At 42.3% G+C, this 20357-nt stretch overlaps 1 protein-coding gene across 2 annotated transcripts in view; it reads left to right on the plus strand.

Moving 5' to 3' along the window:
* The window catches only part of TBC1D22B (TBC1 domain family member 22B), a 97570-nt gene that overhangs the window by 26982 nt on the left and 50231 nt on the right, over positions 1–20357 (plus strand). For both annotated transcript variants that reach the window (XM_090282329.1, XM_090282330.1), the window contains exons 2-5: positions 7103–7159; positions 15501–15808; positions 18198–18377; positions 18919–18989. In XM_090282329.1, the coding sequence (XP_090138455.1) occupies positions 7103–7159; positions 15501–15808; positions 18198–18377; positions 18919–18989 (616 nt within the window). The remainder of the gene's footprint in view (positions 1–7102; positions 7160–15500; positions 15809–18197; positions 18378–18918; positions 18990–20357) is intronic.

The following is a 20357-nucleotide window of genomic DNA, read 5'->3' on the forward strand; positions in this document are numbered from 1 at the left end:
GGTCCTTGCTTTGCATTCACTTGAATATTTGTTGACAGTCCCTTCTTGCCTGCAAAGTTTCTTTTTGAGAAATCAGCTTATAGTCTTATGGGAACTCCTTTGTAGGTAACTCTGCTTTCTTCTTGCTGCTTTTAAGATTCTGTCTTTCTCTTTAACCTTTGGCATTTTAATTATGATGTGTGTTGGTATGGTCCTCTCTGGCTCCAACTTGCTTGGGATTCTCTGTGCTTCCTGGACTTGTATGTCTATTTCCTTCACCAAATTAGGAAAGTTTTCTTTCATTTTTTCAAATAAGTTTTCAATTTCTTGCTCTTCCTCTTCTCCTTCTGGCACCCCTATGATTCAGATGGTGGTACTTTTGGAGATGTCCCAAAGTCTTCTTAAACATTCATTTTCTTTCTTTTTTTAAAATTCTTGTTTCTTTATTTTGTTGTCGTTGAATGTTTATTTCTTCTTTATGTTCCAAATCATTGATTTGAATACTGGCTTCCTTCCTGTCATTGTTGGTCCCCTGTATATTTTTCTTTATTTCACTTTTTATAACCTTCACTTCTTCCTCTTTTTTCTGGCCATACTCAGTCACTCCTCTGGGCACCCTGGTCACCAGTGTTTTGAACTCTGTATATGATAGGTTGGCTCTCTCCTTTTCATTTAGTTCTTTTTCTGGAGTTTTATCTGTTCTTTCATTTGGTCCATACTTCCCTGACTCCTCAACTGGACAGCCTCCCTATGTTTGCCTCTGTGTATTAGGTGGAGCTGCCCCACTTGTTACATTGTAAGGGTCAGAGCCTTAAGTATTTGTCAGTGAGGGGTGAGCAATGTCACCTCCTTATGGTGCTGTATGTGGGAAAGGGGTCGGAAGGGGAACAATGCCACTTACTCAGTACTTGCACCTTTTCCAGTTGCTTCACCTGCTTCCTGTATGTGATTAGCACCCCTCTAGCTGTTGCCCTGGTGATGGTTCCCAGAGTGGGTGGGTTTGCGTTAAGTTCTAGGACCATGGGGGTCCTCTAAATGGACTCTCCTGAGAGACCGGCAGTTTCTTCTGCCACCCCAACCCCCTCTGGTTTTCACAGCCAAAAGCAATGAGGCTTTCTTTTCCTGACACTGGAATCATGAGCTGTGCAGTCTAGCCTGGGGCTGGGATTGCTCCCCTGGTGTCCCTCCAGGTTTTTATAATGTGAGACCCCTCATTCAGCTGTCTGGTCGCAGCCTCTGCCTTGCCCCTGCCCACTGCCACACACCCATCCTCTCTGCCCCAGCTCCCTGGCTCTACCCCTCCTACCCCTCTGGTTGAACACTTCCCCTTTATTTATTTATTTATTTATTTATCTCTTATTGATTATGCTGTTAGAGTTGTCCCACTTTCTTTTCCCTTTGCTCCCCTCCACCCAGCAACACCCCCTTCAGCAGTCGCCCCCCAACCCCAATCCATGTCCATGGGTCATGCATATAAGCTCTTCTCAACATCCCCCTGTCCACTCTTCACCCTCCTACTACGCTTCTTAATTCCTGCACCATTTCCCTCCCTCTCCCCTCTTCTCCCTCCCAGCTGAACCCCCACCCCCATGCTCCTGATACCTATGATTCTGTTCCCACTCTGGTTTTCTGCTTGGTTTGACTTTGTTTCCATTCCCTAGCTTCTGTTGTTGATAGTTATAATACTGTTTTCATTTTAATGTTCATAGTTTTGATATTCTTTTTCTTATAAGTCCCTTTAACATTTCATATAATAATGGCTTGGTGATGATGAACTTCTTCAGCTTTACCTTGTCTGGAAAGCACTTTATCTGCCCTTCCATTCTAAACGATAGCTTTGCTGGATAGAGTAATCTTGGTTGTAGGGCCTTGCTTTACATCAGTTTGAATACTTCCTGCCAGTCCCTTCTTGCCTGCAAAGTTTCTTTTGAGAAATCAGCTGACAGTCTTATAGGTACCCCTTTTTAGGGAACTCTCCTCTTCTCTCTTGCTGCTTTTAAGATTCTCTCTTTATCCTTAACCTTTGGCATTTTGATTATGATGTGTCTTGATGTGGTTCTTCCTGGGTCTAGTTTGTTTGGGACTCTCTGTACTTCCTGGACTCATATGTCCATTTCCTTCCCCAAATTAGGGAAGTTTTCTTTCATTATTTTTTCACATAATTTTTCAATTTCTTGCTCTCCCTCTTCACTTTCTGACAACTCTATGATTTGGATGTTGGCACATTTAAAGCTGTCCCAGAGGTTTCTAAGCCTCTCATTTTTTTCAATTCTCATTTCCTCCTTCTGTACTGGTTGACCGTTTATTTCTCCCTTATGTTCCAATTTGTTGATTTGAACCCTGGTTTCCTTTCCTTCACCACTTGTTTCATGTGGATTTTCCTTCATTTCACCCAGGATAGGCTTCATTCTTTCCCCATCCTGTTTAATCTTTTCTGTCAAGTCTGTGAGCATCTTTATCACCAATGCCTTAAACTGTGCATCTGTTAGATTAGCTATCTCCTCATCTGTTAGGTTCGTTGTCTGCTCATTGCTTAGTTGTGTCACTGGGACCTTGACCTGTTCTCACCCACCCCCTTCTGGGCTGTACTTCTCTGTCTCCTCATCTTGGCAGCTTTCTGTGTTTGCCTCTGTGCTTTGGCTAGGGCCGTGGCACCTGTTATGTTATAGGGGCAGAACCTTAGATATTCGTTAGTGCTGGTGACCCGTTTCACCGCGTTTTGGTGCTGTATGTGGGGGAGGGGTCTGAGAGGGAACAGTGCCGGTTGCCGCTGCTTTTTCAGGTATTTCTCCCCCTTCCCGTATTAAGCAAGATGCCTCCTTTTCGAAACTGGTAGCTTCTTCCTCTGCCCCAATCCCCACTTGCTTTCACAGTCAGAAGCAACGTGGCTGTATTTTCCCTGGTGCTGGAACCACAAGCTACCCGGTCTGGTCTGGGGCTGGGATCGCTTCTCGGGTTTAAACTGTATGACTGTGTTTTCTGCCACGGCTACTGCTAGCCGCGCTCCGCCAGTCGCCACTGCGTCTAGCCGAGCTGCCTGCCAAGCACCGCCCCCCACCCCCCTAGCCGCTGCTCCACTCCTCTCTCTGTCCCAGCTCCGCCCCTCCTACCTTTCTGGCTGGTTATTTCTTCTTTATTTCTTTGCTAAACTTCCCTGTAGTTTCAATTTTCTGGGTTTTTTAAAGTTTTGAAGTGGTTATAAATTCCTTCTTAGTTGTGAGGAGACACAGTGTGTGTATTTACACCTCCATCTTGGCTGGAAGTGAACCCTTCTCTCTTAAGTCTTTGGTTGTTGGGCTTCCATAAAGTTCAAATTTCTGGCAGTTCTGGTTATTTTCTTTGTTTGAGGTAGTTGTAAATCTTAATGGTTTTGTGAGGAGGTGAAGCATGTCAACCTATGCCTCCATCTTGACCAGAAGCTCTGTACCACAACTTTTTTATCCACTCGTCTACTGATGGGTATTTGGGTTGATTGCATATCTTGGCTATTGTAAGTAATGCTGCAGTGAACCTAGGGGTGCATATATCTTTTTGAATTAGTATTTTGAGTTTCTTCAAATAAATACCCAAAAGTGGAACCGCTGAGTCATAAGACAGTTCCATTTTTAATTTTTTGAGGAACCTCCATACTGATTTCCATAGTGGCTGCACCAGTCTGCATTCCCACCAACAGTGCACTAGGATCCCCTTTTCTCTACATCTTCGCCAACACTTGTTGTTTGTTGCTTTGTTGATGATGGCCATTCTGACTGGTGTGAGGTGATATCTCATTGTGATTTTAATTTGCATTTCTCTGATGATTAATGATGTTTAGCATCTTTTCATATGTCTATGGACCCTCTGTATGTCCTCTTTGAAGAAATGTCTGTTCAGGTCCTCTGCCCGTTTTTAATTGGATCATTTCTTTTTTGTTACATTCTCTTCTGCAACCATAAAGCTTCAAAGTTAAGACTTGTCTTAAAGTTAAAAGTAATTAAATGCTCTCCACCAGTCCTTTGCCATAGTTTCTATGTTTATCACATTAATTGAAGTTTTCCCCCTTGTGACCATATTCCCTGAATTCTTACACGTGGGAACATGTTTTTTGTCACCTTTGTACTTAAATAGAGGTTTAGCTTGATATATAATTATTCTTGGGTCACTTTTTTGTGTGCATGACCTATTACAGAAAAGTACCCGAAACAGTTGTGTGATATGATAACTTGATGAATAATCGCAACATGAGCACCCCAGAAGTGAGCCCTCTACATGCCCCCATGTGTCTGTTCTTTATCACACCTCCCTACTTCCCCTGAGACAACCACATTCTTTCATGTTAATCACTCTGCTTTCTTTATGATGGTACCACTATGGATGCATCCCTGAATTAGAAATCAGTTTTGCCAGTTTCTTTTTTTTTTTTATTGTTGACACTATTATAGATGTCCCCCATTTCCCCCCTACTTTGCCCACCTCCACCTAGACTCTGCCCTCCTTTCCCTCTGGCCCTCACCACCCTGCTGTCTGTGTCCATGGGTTATGCATGTATATTCTTTGGCTTATCTTTTCACGTTTTTTCATCCAGTCCATCCCATGCCAGTTTTTGAACTGTATATAAATGGAATCATACAGTGTTTACTCTTTTATCTTTCATTTCTTTTTTGCTCAACATGACATTTTAAAGATTCATTCACATTGTTATTTGCAACTCTACTCATATTTACGTTGCTGTGTAGTATTGTATTATATGAACATGCTACAGTTTATTTCTCTGTTGATGGACTCTTGGGTTATCTCTGGTTTGGGGCTAAAAGGAGCCATAATGCTATGAATACCTTTATATATGTCTCCTGGTACACATATGTATGTATATCTTTTATATATTTGGGAGTGAAAATACTGGGTCTTAGGATATATACATTTTGTTTCATTGATAGGCCAAACTTTTTTGATTGGGTTGTATTACTTTATACCCCCACCAGCAATGTGTGAAAGTTCCTTGGATCACCTTCCCTTGATATGTAGTATTGTTCTATTGTCTTTGAGCCCAAGTGATCCTTTGGGATAGGTGATATTACACTTCCATTTTACAAATGAGTAAACAGGTTCAAAGTGGTCAGGTAATTTGGTGCAAGTTTATGGAGGTAGTGGATGCCAGAACTGACATGTGAGCTCTGCTTTTCAGCGCTAAAGCCTGTTATCTTTCCATGCTGCTTTTTTACAGATAGGACTTTTTTTTTTTTTTTTTTTCAGATTTAATGTGTTTTATTGATTAAAATATTACATTTGTGCCAATTTCCCTTCCCTCTGCTCCCCTCCACCCGGTGGCCCCCCTCCCTCCAGTTGTCCCCCCCTTTTAGATTATGTCCATTAGTTGTGCATACAGTTCCTCCCAACCTCTCTCCGTCTATTCCATTCCCTCCTACCATGATCCCCAATTCCTATATCATCTCCCACCCTCTCCCCACTCCCCCTCCCTGTTGACCTCCCCCCAATATGCTTCCCGTACCCACAGTTCCTTTTCCACTCTCGTTGCCTGTTTAGTTTGCCTTTGTTTCATCTCCCTAGCTTCTGTTTTTTAAACCAGTCCCTTTAACATCTCATATAACAGTGGTTTGGATCTAATGAACTCTTTCATTTTTATTTTGTCCTGGAAACACTTTCTCTGCCCTTCTATTCTGAATGACAATTTCGCTGGATAGAGTATTCGTGGTTGTAGGTTTTGGATTTTCATTACTTTGAATATTTCTTGCCAGTCCCTTCTTGCCTGTAGGGTCTCTCTTGAGAAGTCAGCTGATAGTCTAATTGGGACCCCTTTGTACATAATTCTTTTCTTCTCTCTTGCTGCTTTTAAGATTCTCTCTTTATCTTTAATTTTTGACATTTTGATTATAATGTGTCTTGGAGTGGTTCTCCCTGGGTCCAGTCTCTTGGGAACTCTCCTTGCTTCCTGGACCTGCAAGTCTATTCCCTTCCCCAAGTCTGGGAAGTTCTCCTTTATTATATTTTCACTCAATTTTTCAAGTTCTAGTTCATCTTCCTCGCTCTCTGGCAAACCAATGATTCTTATGTTGGGCCTTTTATAGCTGTCCCAGAGGTTTCTGATCCTCTCATTGTTGCTTCCCATTTCCTCTCGCTGCATTGGTTGACTGCTTGTTCCTTCTCCATATTCCAGTTTGTTGAAATGAACTCTGGATTTTTTTTCCTCACCATCTGTCTCGCATGTGGTTTTGTTCCTTTCGTTATGAATGTTTTTCGCTTCTTTCTTATCTTTTTCCTGCTCTTTTGTGAATTCTGTAAGCCACCTGATAACAATGGCCCAGAACTGAGCCTCTGACAGGTTTCTTATCTGTTCATCTGTCAGGTTCTCTATCTGTTTCCTGGTGAGCTGTGCTACCGCGATTTCTATAGTTGTCTGCCTCATTTTGACAGATGCGTTTTGTTTTCTTGGGCCAGCTGTCGGGGGCAGTGCCTGTGTACGCGTCACAAGTCAGCGACCGGCGCCTGTCTGCGACCTATTTCGCAGCCCTGTGGTGCTTTCTTTGGGGGCGGGGGTCCAAGATGGATTCACACAGTTATTCAGCTAGGAGACCGGGATCCGTCCTCCCGCCCCCCTGGGCCTCACTGTTCAAGGCGATGCGGCGGCCGCTCTCCCCAGCGCCGGGGTCGCACACCGCCAGGGGCTTGACCGCAGCCGGGATTCCTCGCCGCCCGCCGCTCCAGGTGCAACCGCAAACAGCGCTGCCCTCTTTAACTCTTACCTGCCCGAATGGCACCGCTGGTTTATAACTTCATATGTTGGGCTTCCGTGTAGTTTTATTTTCTGGAATTTCTAGTTACCTTTGTTTTGAAGTAGTTGTATTCCTCTCTAGTTGTAGAGGGAGACCTAGCGTGTCCGTCTAAGCCTCCATCTTGGCCGGAAGTCACAGATAGGACTTCTGACATCAGGTATGTAGAGTACTGAAAGCTCACATTCTCAAAGACTTTTTTTTTTAAAGAGTAGGTTGCTGTCTTTTGGAGCTGGGAGTTGTTCTTAGAGGTGATCTGTTTCTCAAAGTCCCTCCCAATTTTGTGATGCAGATGGTACTCACCCAAGATATTTAGTGTTCTGACAATTTGCTTCTTCCTTTTTTCTTGCTTTTAGCATCCAGCCTGTGTATGGAGCACAGCATCCTCCTCTAGACCCTCGGCTCACCAAAAAGTAAGTAAAGTTGTTTTTCCTTTCATGTGGGTACTTATTCCATCACCTCTGAGCCCTGCCCTCCTTTGTTGAAATGACAGTTTCCACTTTGACCTTTTCTACCTTCTCTGCTCTCTTCTGAAGTAATCTTACCTCTAAACAGTCTGTTACTAAGTGGGAAATTAACTCCAATTTTTTTTTCCCTACACAGGAAGAGGATTTATATATGATTTGGTGTTGGATTCTTAGTCCTGGTGAAAAGGTCTTTATTGCTTAAATATCGTCCTGAATTTGGATGATTGAGGACCTCCTTTGAGCAAGACTACTGTTTTCTGGGGCTTGTTGCTTTTGAATGTAGATATGTCTGCCACATTTTCTTCATGTATACTCTGAGAATGAGGGCAAATAGAATATGACTGTAGGGCTGGCTTTCTTCAAGTCCTCTTTCTCTTTGACTCAAGGAAACCCAGCTATACAACAGAGTTAAAAGCTTCCTGGAGGCTATTTCTTTAATAAAATTCTAATAAATTATTTTCAAACACAGCAGAGATCTTAGTTAAATCCATACCCCTAATTATCACTTTATCACAACTTTCTCTAATGGGCCATCACTCAGCCACAATGAGGAGATGGTTGCCACCTCGTTTTCTAAGAACTTTGGCCTCTGTCTTTGGGTATACTTAATCTTAGAGACTTATTTCTATGAAAGCTATAGTTTGTAATGAAAGCTGGATGATTTGAGAGGTGTGGGAAACCTAGGTTCTCATCCTCCTGGGGACTTTGTAATAATATTCACCCTTTCTTCACAATGGGGAAGTAAAGATAATGTACACTAATGTATTTTAAGTACCTAGAAAAGTGCTATATCAAATATGCATTGCCAATATTTTAATATTTTTAAAATAACTTAGCTTAATGTCTTGTGAACTTTCTTAATTCTACCAACTCATTCTTTTTGCAGTTTGGCCACTATGTAGAAGGTACAGTCTTACTTTGAAAATATGACTGATATTCTTTTGTGTAAGATGCACAACTTTTATATTGGAAACCACTAGGCTATAACGTGTTTGAGGTCAGTGACTTTGTTTTGTTCACCACTATACTCTTAGTACCTGGAACAGCATATGGCACATAGTAGGCACTGGGTAAACATCTGTGGAGTGAAGGAATGTAATCCTTAATTTATTTAGACAGTGGCTTTTTTTCCTTTAGAAAAAAATATTTTATTTATTTCTTTTTAGAGAGAGGAGAAAGAGAGGGAGAGACACAGCAATTGGTTGTGTTTCTCACACCCCTAACTGGGGACCTGGCCTGCAACCCAGGCATGTCAGGGAATCGAACCAGCAAACTTTTGGTTCTCAGTCCAGTGCTCAGTCCACTGAGCCACACACATCAGCCAGGGCGACAGTGACTTTTCTTTAATGTTTCTTACTTTGGATCTTGTATTAGCTTTTCTTAAGGGAAGCATGCTTTCTGTGATAGTTGCATGATGCTTCCATTAAGTAGAATGAATTCTATTTCCGGGTTTTACCAACAACAGACTATCTGGTCAGTTGGCTAGTATAGCAGGCACTGTTGATTACCAACCCAACAGTCTCCCTGGCCCTGCTTCTTCCTGCTCAGCTATTAATCAGGTGATGGTTATTTAGAGGATTAGTTTAAGCCTTTTACGAATAATTCCTTGGTAATCCCAGTGACTGGTCTATGGTGAGCTCATTTAATGGATTCTGGCCAGTGAGACATAAGAAAGTTTCCTGAGGCAAGGTTCTTGGAAATATTTTTTTTTTTATCAGAGAGAGATCATTTTGGGAAAAAAGCCTATTTTTTCCTCCACTCACGTTTCCTGCTTTTGAATACGGTAGTGTGAAATTGAGATGCTGAGAACTGTAATAACTAACTTGTAACCTGAGGGAAAGACCAAGAGAATTGCAGACACCAACCAGCTCAGTGCCCTGACATCATGGTCTTTACAATTTAATCATCACAGCCAGGATTTGTTGATTTCCAGCATATTTTATAGTGACCTTTGATAAATAATGGTTCACATTTAAATCTGTCTACCTGTACATAAGGCAGTGGGGTGTACTATCCCACTTTATACTTGGGTTGAAGTCACAATACCTTGTCTGCATCTGTCAGCAACAGAGTTTTCTCTGATTCTGTATTAGGTTTTGTAATATCAGCATATCCCAAACTGCCAGGACCAGCTTTATATACTCTTTGTTTTCCTATTTTTTTAAAAAATTTATTTATTGATTTTTAGAGAGAGGGGAAGGGAGAGAGAGAAACATTAAACTGTTGTTTCACTTATTTATGCATTCATTGGTTGATTCTTTTTGTTTGTTTATTTATTTATTTTTAGAGAGAGTTGAAAGGAAAAAGAGAGGGAGAGAAACATCAATGTGTGGTTGCCTCTCACTCGCACCCCCAACTGGGGACCTGACGTGCAACCTAATCATGTGCCCTGACTGGGAATCGAACCAGTGACACTTGGCTCGCAGGCCAACGCTCAGTCCACTGAGCCACAGCAGCCAGGGCTCTTGTTTTCCTATTAATGATACAAAACAATGACTGTTTTCACTGATCATTCTGCAGAAAGTACGTCATACTTTCAATAGAGGTAGTCACTTAGCTCTGCATTTTGGAAGGAATATAATTGTCACTGAATAAATTGTGTCCCATTTCATGCACACAGTGGTTTGGTGCTAACAGTCAACAACACAACATGGAACAACATCTAGGTTTGTAGTGGACCATTTTACAATTCCAGATTCTTACTATAAAACATTTATTGCCCTTATTTTAGTACCTTTGTTGGGACATTTTTATTACTTTCCCTACTACACAATTATCGTTCCACTTCAGACTGTCATTAATTACTCTGTGGTTAATCCCAATCACAGCAGAAACTTTTCATTGGGTCTTCAATCATCTAAACTGCACAAGCAAGTAAGTCATTCCCCATCTGTGTATATTGGCTTCAATTTGCCAAGTTATTACCGTTAGTGATAATATTGCCTGCAGTAATTTTTATAGCTCAGATAAAACTAGTGTTACTGCAGAGCAGCCCCATTAGTGACTTGATGACATGACAAGCTTCTAAATTTATTGTTTTCTGAGTTGATACCCTCATTCCAAGTTATAAGGCTGGTTCACACAGAGCCATATTAGCTATCGTGATGACTGAATTAATTTGACTGTTACTAAATTCCCCACTGGCTTCACATGCTTTTCCAATGTCAAACATTATTTTTCTAAACAAATTTGTGTCATAAGTCTATTGAGTGAATGGCCATATCAGTAAAACAGTGTAGTATTAGTCAAATTACAGAATGATTGATCTTTTGTTTCCTAACCAGTATAACCTGTAGCCACTCCTTTTCAAAATATCTGTAGGTGTTTGTGTTAACATTTAAGTTGTTATTCACCAAATAACTAAGTTTCTTTCAACGTGCCATTTATTATGTTTTTGTGAGTTTTTAGTGTCACCTGCATTTTGGAAATCCATTTTTCTTTACCACTTACTACTTTTATGATCTTGGACAAATAACCTCTTGGAGCCTTAATTTCCTCATCCATAAAAAGGAAATAATAAGACTCAGGTCAGAGAGTTCTTGTGAGGATTACATGCATATCTGTGAAAATGCTTTGTAAACTCTTAATTTGGCATACAGTTGTGAAGAGGTATGGTGAAGATGTCTATCTGAGGCCAGTTTGGTTGTAACTTTGATATAGTTCTATTTAAGTAATTTTGGTTAAACTTCAAGTCACACTGTGTTATTATTATATCTTGAATTAGGTATAACTTAGTTGAGACTGTGTTAAAATGAAGCACCCCAAGCTAGAATTACCTGGATTGCTTTTTTTTTACTGGCACTACTGGGGTGAAGAGGGAATAGAGACATTTTTCCCCCAAGGACCATGTCCCTAGATGTGACTTCCTCCTATTCTGGCTACCAACATACACAGCCTTTTCTGTGTAGACAGGAAGTTAATTCCTACAAGACTAGAGAGTTAGGGCTGTCGGCCATGCACACTTGGAGACATTATATAGCTCTGCTGCTATGCGCTCAGTTTGTGTGGTAACTCCTCTTCCCGGGCTGCAGATCTTACCGAGCCTCAACCATCCCTTCCTGTTTTTCTAGGTAGAGTGGTTAGAGAGCATGCAGGCTCTGCAATCAGGTGGACCTGGCTTTGAGCCCAGACTTTGCTTGCCTGCCCGTGACCTCAGTCAGCCTGTTTCCTCATCTGTAAATAGGAATAATAATAATAGACTTATAGATTTATGAATGAGCATTAATAAGAAAATGGGTATATGTAAATATTAGCACAGAGTCTGGCACCTAGTAAGTAGCCAATATATGTTAACCATTATGTACATAGGAATTTATATTATCCCCGCTGGAGAGAACAAAATTAATAAACATGGAAAATCTTCAGAGCCTTACATCTTCCAATCACTACAACTGGTCTCTGCATCTTTCTGCTTTATCTCACCTGAACACCAGGGGCTTTCACTCTCTCATTCATGCTGTCCTCTGACTCCTACCGCTCCAGGTGATACAAGCCCCTTCCTCCACAAAGGCCTCTTTTCTTAGGACAGAGCTGACTTTTTAAACTGGTTTGTTGAGTTTTGGGTTTTATGGGGTAGGTATACATAAAATAATTTCTAGCAGCCTCAAAGTGGTCTGCTTTGAATATCCTGTCTTTCTGTCACAGGAAATGACAGCCTTTGCCCCCTTCTTCCCTCCTCATTGTGTGGGAATGTGTCCTTCCAGTTTATATTTGCAAAGCCTTTATTTGAGTAAATTCCAATTCTTAATCTAGTTCACTTATATTGAATCTTCTTCTGCTTCAAAAAGTATAATGAAATGCTTTAAATGCATAAAAAGGTGTAAAGAAATATAGAACAAACATGTATGTTCCCAGCACTCAGCTAATTTACCTCCTTCATTTGTAGAGGACGCTCAGTATGTGTTAGAGCCTGACCCTCAGCGTGGCCCATCTCTTGGTGCAGAGTTGTAATACAGTCCAGGGTGATATCTGCTGAACTCGAGGTTAGACTGTCAGCATCCAGTCAGTTCTTTGACCTGAGTTAAAATTCAGCTTCTTGATTTGATGGTTTATTTAAAGAATTCTCAAAATATAAAGAAGGTATTTAGGAGACATCAACCAGGAACAAAATAAAAACGGTAGTTAATCTGGTGATCCAAAGTATTCCATATCACCTGTTGGATTTGTTACATGCAATCTTGAGGTACGTTAGCCTCCAAGGAGGAAAACAACACTAATAACCACATACTCCTATGCAGTATTTTATTGATGGTAGCTCTTTCTTATACATCTGCCTGTTTGTTCTGACAGTGGAGCCTCTGCAGTGTGTACTTCAGGTTGGATCTTGGTCCCCTTTTACAGAGGAGAAGCAGCCATAGTGCTGAGTCCAAACATGAAGCCCAGCAGGCCTGCAGAGGAGTAATTCACCTTCTCCCTCAAGTGGATTTTTGACATGCAGATAATTGCACTGCATTGCCTTAGTTTTATTTTCTTTGATTTGGGCTCTCGTTCATTTCCAGTTATTCATTCAGTAGGTTTATAAGTATTCTTACTTTGGGATTGACGAAAGCCAACAGAACATTTTCCATTGGATAGTAAAAATAATATGCTCAGTTTAGAAAACATGAATAATTAAGAGAAGTGTAAAAATGAAATTAAATATCACCTATAATTCCGCAGACCAAGAGATAAGCACTGTTAACATTTTGATGTATTTCCTTCCCAATCTTTTCTGTGCATACACTTTTTAAAAAACATAATTAAAAAGATATAATTTTGGTTCCAGTATTTACTTTCTTTAGATCATTCTCAAGATGTGATTTTCACGGGTAGTATAACATTTCATCTGGTGGCTGATTTAATCCATCATTTCCAATATCTAGAGGTTTATGTTATTTGCAGTTTTTAACAAAAATCAATAACACCGGGAACTGTTTTAGATCATTTTTGTTTGACTTTCTGATTATGTTCTTATAGTGAGAGATGATGAACGTTTTTTTTGTTTGTTTGTTTTTTTCTTTTTGATGATTGAGAATACATTTATTAAAGCTGGGGACAATGAGACAAGGAAGGGCCTAGGATAGAAGAAGCAATGGGAGAGCCTAGGCTGCACTGCCTTAGCTCAGTGGGAAGTCAGAGAAAAGGGGGCTTTAGGGACAGGTTCAGGGCATTAGCCTGGGATGACCTGCTTCTGCCCATTGCTACCCTGGTTGCAAGTCTTATGGGGACCCTTAGAATTTAGGAGATGCATGTCTGTTGAGGAACAAGAGGGGGAAGGGAAAAGTACAGGTGTGCCCCTGGGAGGGAGAGTGCCAAGATAATGAACCATTTTATGCCTCACGGTACATATGTTCCCAGATTGTTTTCCAGAAGATTGTACAACATACACCCCCACCTGCAATATTAGAGAGCTAGTCTCACTACACTCCAGTCAGTTGAAGAGAGTACATCTTTAAATCTTTGCTAATTTTTTGGGTGGAAAATGATATCTGGTTTTCATCACATTTGAGCTGTCACATCTTGTAATGTTGTGTTCTTTCTTGTAGTCATGTGATGTATTTTCCTTTACTCTGTTCGAAACTAGTTTTTAAAAATAATTCCTCAGTGATATCTTACTCCATTTTTTTTCTTTTTTTTAAACTTTATAAAAAATTTTTATTTTATTTATTTATTCATTGTCAGAGAGAGGAGAAGGGAGGGAGAGAAATATCAATGTGTGGTTGCCTCTCGTGCGCCGCCATCTGGGGACCTGGCCCGCAACCCAGGCATGTGCCCTGACTGCGAATCAAACCGGTGACCCTTTGGTTCACAGGCCGGCACTCAATCCACTGAGCCACGCCGGCCAGGGCTTACTCCATTTTTGGTGTTAATTATAGGGACATTCTGATGAGCTGTATGAGTTCCCAGTCTGTATTTTCCAATGTTAATAACAGTTACCTTTCAGGATAAGGATTAGGCTCATCTAGGGAAATGGGATGGATTATTAGACCACACATTTCTACCCAAAGGAAGAAACATCTCTTGAAAATGAGGGAACTTCAGCTCCTCTTGTAGAGCCTTTTCACTCTAGAATTGCCCTGCCTTCCTGGGGAAAGCAGGTAGGCATTTTAATGTTTTTACCCATTGCATCCCAGTCCCCATGTGTAAACTTACTTACAAGGCTATACTCTCTGCTTCCCTATTTGTGGTAAGAGGGATGCTAGACAAGACTGAGTTAGAAATGCCCTGACCACATAGTCCCGTGGAACCAGAATAGGAGGAAAAGTTCAGGGACGTAGGGGTGGTCCACACAACTCTTAGGACTAGGCTCTCTTTCCTCAGTGAGTTAATCTAGTGTTCCCCAAATCCTGACTTTTTTTTTTTGCCATTTTCTGTACTATTATTTTACTAAATACATTTTAACACCTCTTTTTGTTTACACAATTAGATTTAGTTTTAAAAATCTTATCATTTCTATAAATGAAAAACCAATACTGTTTGCCAAAAATAGAAAGTAACCTTAAAAAACAAAAACTTGATGAAAGCTAAAACAATCTTACTAATTAAATTCTAAGCTAGCTCCTATTGCTTACAAATATGTTGGTCCTGAGGCTGTGCTCACTTGGTTAAAAAATAGTCTTATGACACAGTGGCACCAGACTAAGACTGTCTCCTCACAGCCAGCAGAAGGACTTTAACAGAATAAAAAGGATGACTTGTTCCTTTCGGAACTCAGTGTTTAATGCTTCATCTGGTCTACCTAAAGTTGCTTCTTGTTCTACCAGTAGTTTATGGCCTAAGGAGCAGTTTAGGTTATGTTGCCATAACAGGTTAAGCCTGAAATTTCAGTGGATTGACACACAAAGGTTTGTTTCATGTTCATGCTACATGCCTATCGTGGGGTCGGGTGGGAGTGGATGACAGGCCATGCTCCAGTGCTCAGCTGTTACCGAGGCTGAGGGAGGCACCACCATCAGGAGCCTCATCAGTGACTGCGGTAGAAGAAAGTTTATAGAGAACTCACATCTGCTCTTTTATACTTGGACTTGGAAGTGATTGACTCACTTCTCAACCCATTGACCAGAGTTAGTCGTGTGGCCTTGCCTAACTGCCTGGCAGCCGGGAAGTATAGAGGAGCACATGGAATAGTTGGTGAGCATTGCTGTCTTTGCTATGTCTGTCCAGGTGCATCTAGATGAGGAATAGATAATGAGTGTTTTTTCTTTGAGGAAGATAATGTGTATGAGATAGTTTGTAATACTATAAAAATCACAGCAAGTGGTGAGATGTGTCAGACCATTCCTTGGTAATGGTGTCTCCTTTCTTAAAGCTTCATTAAAGAACGATCAAAAGTCAATGCAGTTCCTCTGAAGAATAAGAAGGCCTCCAGTTTTCATGAGTTTGCCCGGAATACCAGTGATGCTTGGGACATTGGCGATGATGAGGAAGAGGACTTTTCCTCCCCTTCTTTCCAAACTCTGAACTCAAAAGTTGCTTTGGCAACTGCAGCCCAAGTCCTAGAAAACCACAGCAAGCTGAGGGTGAAACCAGAACGGTCCCAGTCAACAACATCTGACGTTCCTGCCAGCTGCAAGGTCATAAAGTCCAGCAGTGATGCCCAGCTGTCCAGAAATTCCAGTAAGTTCAGCCCATTTGCCTCCATAGCCTCTGCCTTTTCAGCAGAGTGCATTTTAAATAAAAACATTTTTTCTTTATGGCATCACTCAGATTTTTTCCATTGGATGGTAAATAAGCAGGCTCAAGCCTAAGGTGTGACATCAGTGAGCCTTACTGGTCATAAGCTATACTTGCTTCTCCCACCTTGATAGCTGCCGGCCCTGTGAGCTGGGGCTTCACCTCCTGACACCCAGGTGTTGCCTGCCAATCTCTTTTTTCTTTCCCTATCCTGGGGTCTGAAATTTTTGTGGTTTGATTGCTTCAGTTGTTTTAGGCCTGGTCAGGTTAAAGGATATTGACTAACATATTTAAGGTTGTTAGCTGAAGTACACAAACATTTGGTACTGTTGGTTGGCCTCCTCAGCTGTGGGGAACAGCCACTAGCATAAATAAGGTTGTCTCTTTCCTGTTCCTGTGGCACAGAGCAACACGTGTCTGAAGGCCTTGGGTCACAGCTCACTCCCTGCCTGGCAGGTTGGGGGAGCAGGAGGAGATGTCCCTTCTGTGTCTCTTCAGGAGATTCCAATAGCTGGTTGAAGTGATGGTGGTTTTATCAGATATTTGGGAACTCTCAGTGTATACTTTTAAACATGGGACAACTGTAATAGAAAAACAATAAATTAAAAAAAAATAGTAAAGTTAACACTGTACTTAAAAAAAAGGGACAAAGGCATAAATGCAATGAATAAAATTTCTAAATACTGTTAAAAAAAAACAAAAACAAAAAAACACATGTATTAGTGTATTTAATGTTGCCCTAAAAGGTTTTTGGAAGCCAGCTATTCTGAGCTGGGAAGGGAAGTGCCGTCATTCTAGTGAAAGTTAAAACAACTGGCTGGTAAAGAGTGAAAAGGAAGTAGAATGTCAGAGCCCTGGAGCGTGTCTTGGCTCATGTTCTAGGAGAACGTCTTTCACAGCTTCAGACTAACCATGTGGTCATGAAATTAGGCTGGATAGCCTTTGAAATCATTCCACAGTCACTTTCCATCAATGATTTGGGCCCCAGTTTGAACCTCTGGTGCCTTGTACAGGTGGGCATTAGTGTTTATTGACCGGGGGCCACAGCTACAGACAGTGTCTGTGCACTGTGATTAAGGGTCTCCAGTGTGAACAAGACCCCTCTGCAATCCCCAGTGAGCTGCCCCTGTGCAGCCAGGTCCACCCAGAGCCTTCCCTTTATGACGTTCCATCTTGTTAGCATCAGCCTGTCAATCACTGCTGTTAGATGTGCACAGGCCTTAGCACTGCAATGTGTGGTCTGCATGTTCTAGGCCTCATGTTACACTAGGCATCCCAGCCAAGTACCCTGTGGCACTTGTTTCTTTAAACCTTCTAGTTGTGCTGGTTGTCACTGTTCAAATCTTGTGACTAATACTTTTTAAGTCTCTGATATATAAGGAATATGAAACAGTCATGAAAGGACAGTCAAAATTTAAAACTGAGTTTTGTTTGGGGTAATAAAATAAGGGTTTTGGAGTCAGAATGATCTAGGGTGGCTCCTTGGCTCTCTCTTGCAAATTATTTAACCTTTCTGAGCTGTAGCTTCCTCATCTGTAGGATAGTAATAAATTAATAAATTCCCACCATGTGTTGCAAGGATCAAAGGAGAAATATGTAAATGTGACCAGCACTCAATAAATGTTAGCCCTATACTGCTCATTTCTCCTACCTTACCATCTAGTGTAGAAATGTCTAGAACCAGGCGTAGAATTCAGCTTGTGTCTGTGTTCCTGTTATTTAGTCATATCCCAGCAGAATTAAAAGCTGGTTCATTTGGTGAGACATGTGGAGCACAGAGGAACTGCAGCCACCAAAAGTGGGATTGCCTTAGGCCAGAGCTTCTCACCCCACGCAGGACACACTGGGGTTACTGAGTGGGGTTGGGGCTTCCAGAGAGCAGCCACCTCCTTGTATTGCAGCGTGCTTTATAGTGTCATTGTTTCCTGTGTGCTCTGTGATGTGGACAGAGAAGGCAAACATGGCCTTAGACTGTGTTGCCCCCAAACTCATTATTAGGCACCAAGAGGAGTTCCAGTTTTGGTAGAAAGAATACAATTGATTGCCCTCTGGAGTTGCAAAAAAAGTTCTCAGACTTGCTGCAGCATCCGAGTATCCGTTAGCACATAAGGTGCTGTGTATGTATAATAAAAAGCACAGCCTGTCCTTTGGGTGGAAGAGTGGAGCACAGTTGGGTTTCCATCCACTGCTGCCCCTCAGCTGGACACCTCTGGCAGCCCACAAAGCATGCTGCTGGGGCTAGGGCGGGAGACTACTAAACAGTCAGGTTTAAGGTTTCTCAGAATCTATGCTCTTCACACAGCCTGTCTCTTTCTCTTTCACGTTATCTCAGGTGATACATGCCTGAGGAATGCACTCCACAAACAGCAGTCACTTCCTCTTCGACCCATCATCCCCCTTGTTGCCCGGATCTCAGACCAGAATGCTTCTGGGGCACCCCCGATGACTGTTCGAGAGAAAACCCGCCTAGAAAAATTCCGTCAGCTTCTCTCCAGCCACAACACTGACTTAGGTGAGTCCCTGTGAGCTCCGGGCAAGATAGGACCTCTTGGTGACTGGAATTCTCAGAGACCTGGAAGCTATTGCTCTTTATTCTTCCTTCTTTTACTTTTCCAGCATCTCCTGATCTGGTGCCCATTGCAGTGACATGCAGGTATTAAGTCAGAAGTATGTTACTAGAAATTAGGGACCAAATTAGGTGGGACTGGATTCTGTGGCCTGTAGACCATAGTGCAATTATTCCGGCTTTGGTCTCCCCACCTCAAGGCGACTTTATTGAAATCCACACCCACTGGTCTTTCTCTTCCCCTCTAACTCTAACCTCTAGCTGACTGGATCCCTACTACAGAGCTGTGTCCTTGGCACTTCGCTGCTCAGGGCTGTTGTTTTGGGCTTTTCCCCTGTGCTTGTTAGTAGCTGGTGGTGGTGGTTGTGGTGATGGTGATGCTAGTGATCATCCTGAACGGTGGGAGGCATCAGGCAGTGCTGGCGGAGGTTTGTTTTTGGGCGTTGTGGGAAGAGCTAAATCCAACGAAGCTGTTATCTGTTTACAGATGAACTGAGAAAGTGTAGCTGGCCAGGGGTTCCCAGGGAGGTTCGACCTGTAACCTGGAGACTCCTGTCGGTGAGTTCTACCCACTGTGTAGAGAAGTGTGAGCCTCACACAGCCCTTCTTCCCTGATGAGGTTAGTCTGAGCACAGTAGTCTTACTCCAGAGACTGCTGTAGTCCTACTGGCTATGACAGAACTGTGAGGCCGTAGTCCTATTTCTGTGCATAAAGAAACATGTTCTGGAGAGTTTATCCCTGCATATGTAGAAGAGCACAAGTTGGTTCCCATAGTCATAATCTCATATTCTCAACACCAGGGAGGAAGAATATAGTGAGCCACGGTGGCCCCAGTGCCTGTTAAGTCAAGTCCTATAGTCCCTGTGCTTTACTCCTTTTTCAGTAAGAATAACCAAAGTGGTTGAAACCCACCTTGCAACTATAAACAATTGATGAGTGGGCCTCCCTCCGAAGCCTGCATATTCCTGCTTTCACTGAGTGCAGAGCACTGTCCAGCCACTGTGATAGGAATACTTGGATTTTCTGAGCCTGTAAAATTCATTCATTCACCTCGCAAGGATTTATTGAGAGCCTGCTGTTTGCCAGGCATGGTGCCAGGTGCTGGGAGGGTGTACAAAAATGAATCAACCACAGTCCCTGCCCGCAGGCACTCACTATGGAATGTATTGCATAAATGTCTGAGAGGAAGGGTCTCTCTCCTGACTGCTCCCCACCCTTAATCCTGCAACCGTGAATCATGGCCTCTGCCACTTCTAATAAGTGCGAATGCTGTGAAGAGTAGATTTGGTGAGAATGGAAGGAGAACAGGAGACGTGAGAATTGAGAGTGGGACCTAGATGAGGGATAAGAATGAAAGTTGACCTGGCCCATCGGCGAGGAGGGGGCTGCTGCCAGAAGTTCTGTGTCTGGACGTTGCAGCTACTATGTCACAGATCCCATTCAGGTTCCCATGCTGGTAATTCTGAATGTTACCATGGAAAAGAAGGAGTAACCCACACACGCTTACATGACACATCACTGAGATGTGCTGTAGAGACTAGCGTCTCCCTGTGATTCTCAGAAGTATTGTCTTTCACACACACAGCCTTCAGAGGTTTTGGCTTGAGTCCAGTTCTCTCCGACTGACCTACATTCACTGCTTTACATGCCAGCTCTGGGAGTGCTGGGAACTCTGGGGTGCTCACCAGCAGTACAAGCTCCAAGCGCAGCACAGGGCTACAAGAGTACATAACCCTGGGAACGCTGGCCCTGGTTCATCTGTGCACATGTGGATCTCATTGAATGAGGAGGGGGCAGACACTGGGTGGCCAAAACCAAAAAGGGATCTACCCTTTTCTCTTGGCAGTTTTCCTTCCATTCCTTTGATAGTTTCCAAGCCACTGCTCAGGCTGAAATAAAAATTAAGGATTCATCCAACCATTGTC

Source organism: Furipterus horrens, unplaced genomic scaffold (assembly GCF_987537825.1).
Source record: "Furipterus horrens unplaced genomic scaffold, mFurHor1.1.pri manual_scaffold_6, whole genome shotgun sequence".
Taxonomy (NCBI): Eukaryota; Metazoa; Chordata; class Mammalia; order Chiroptera; family Furipteridae; genus Furipterus; species Furipterus horrens.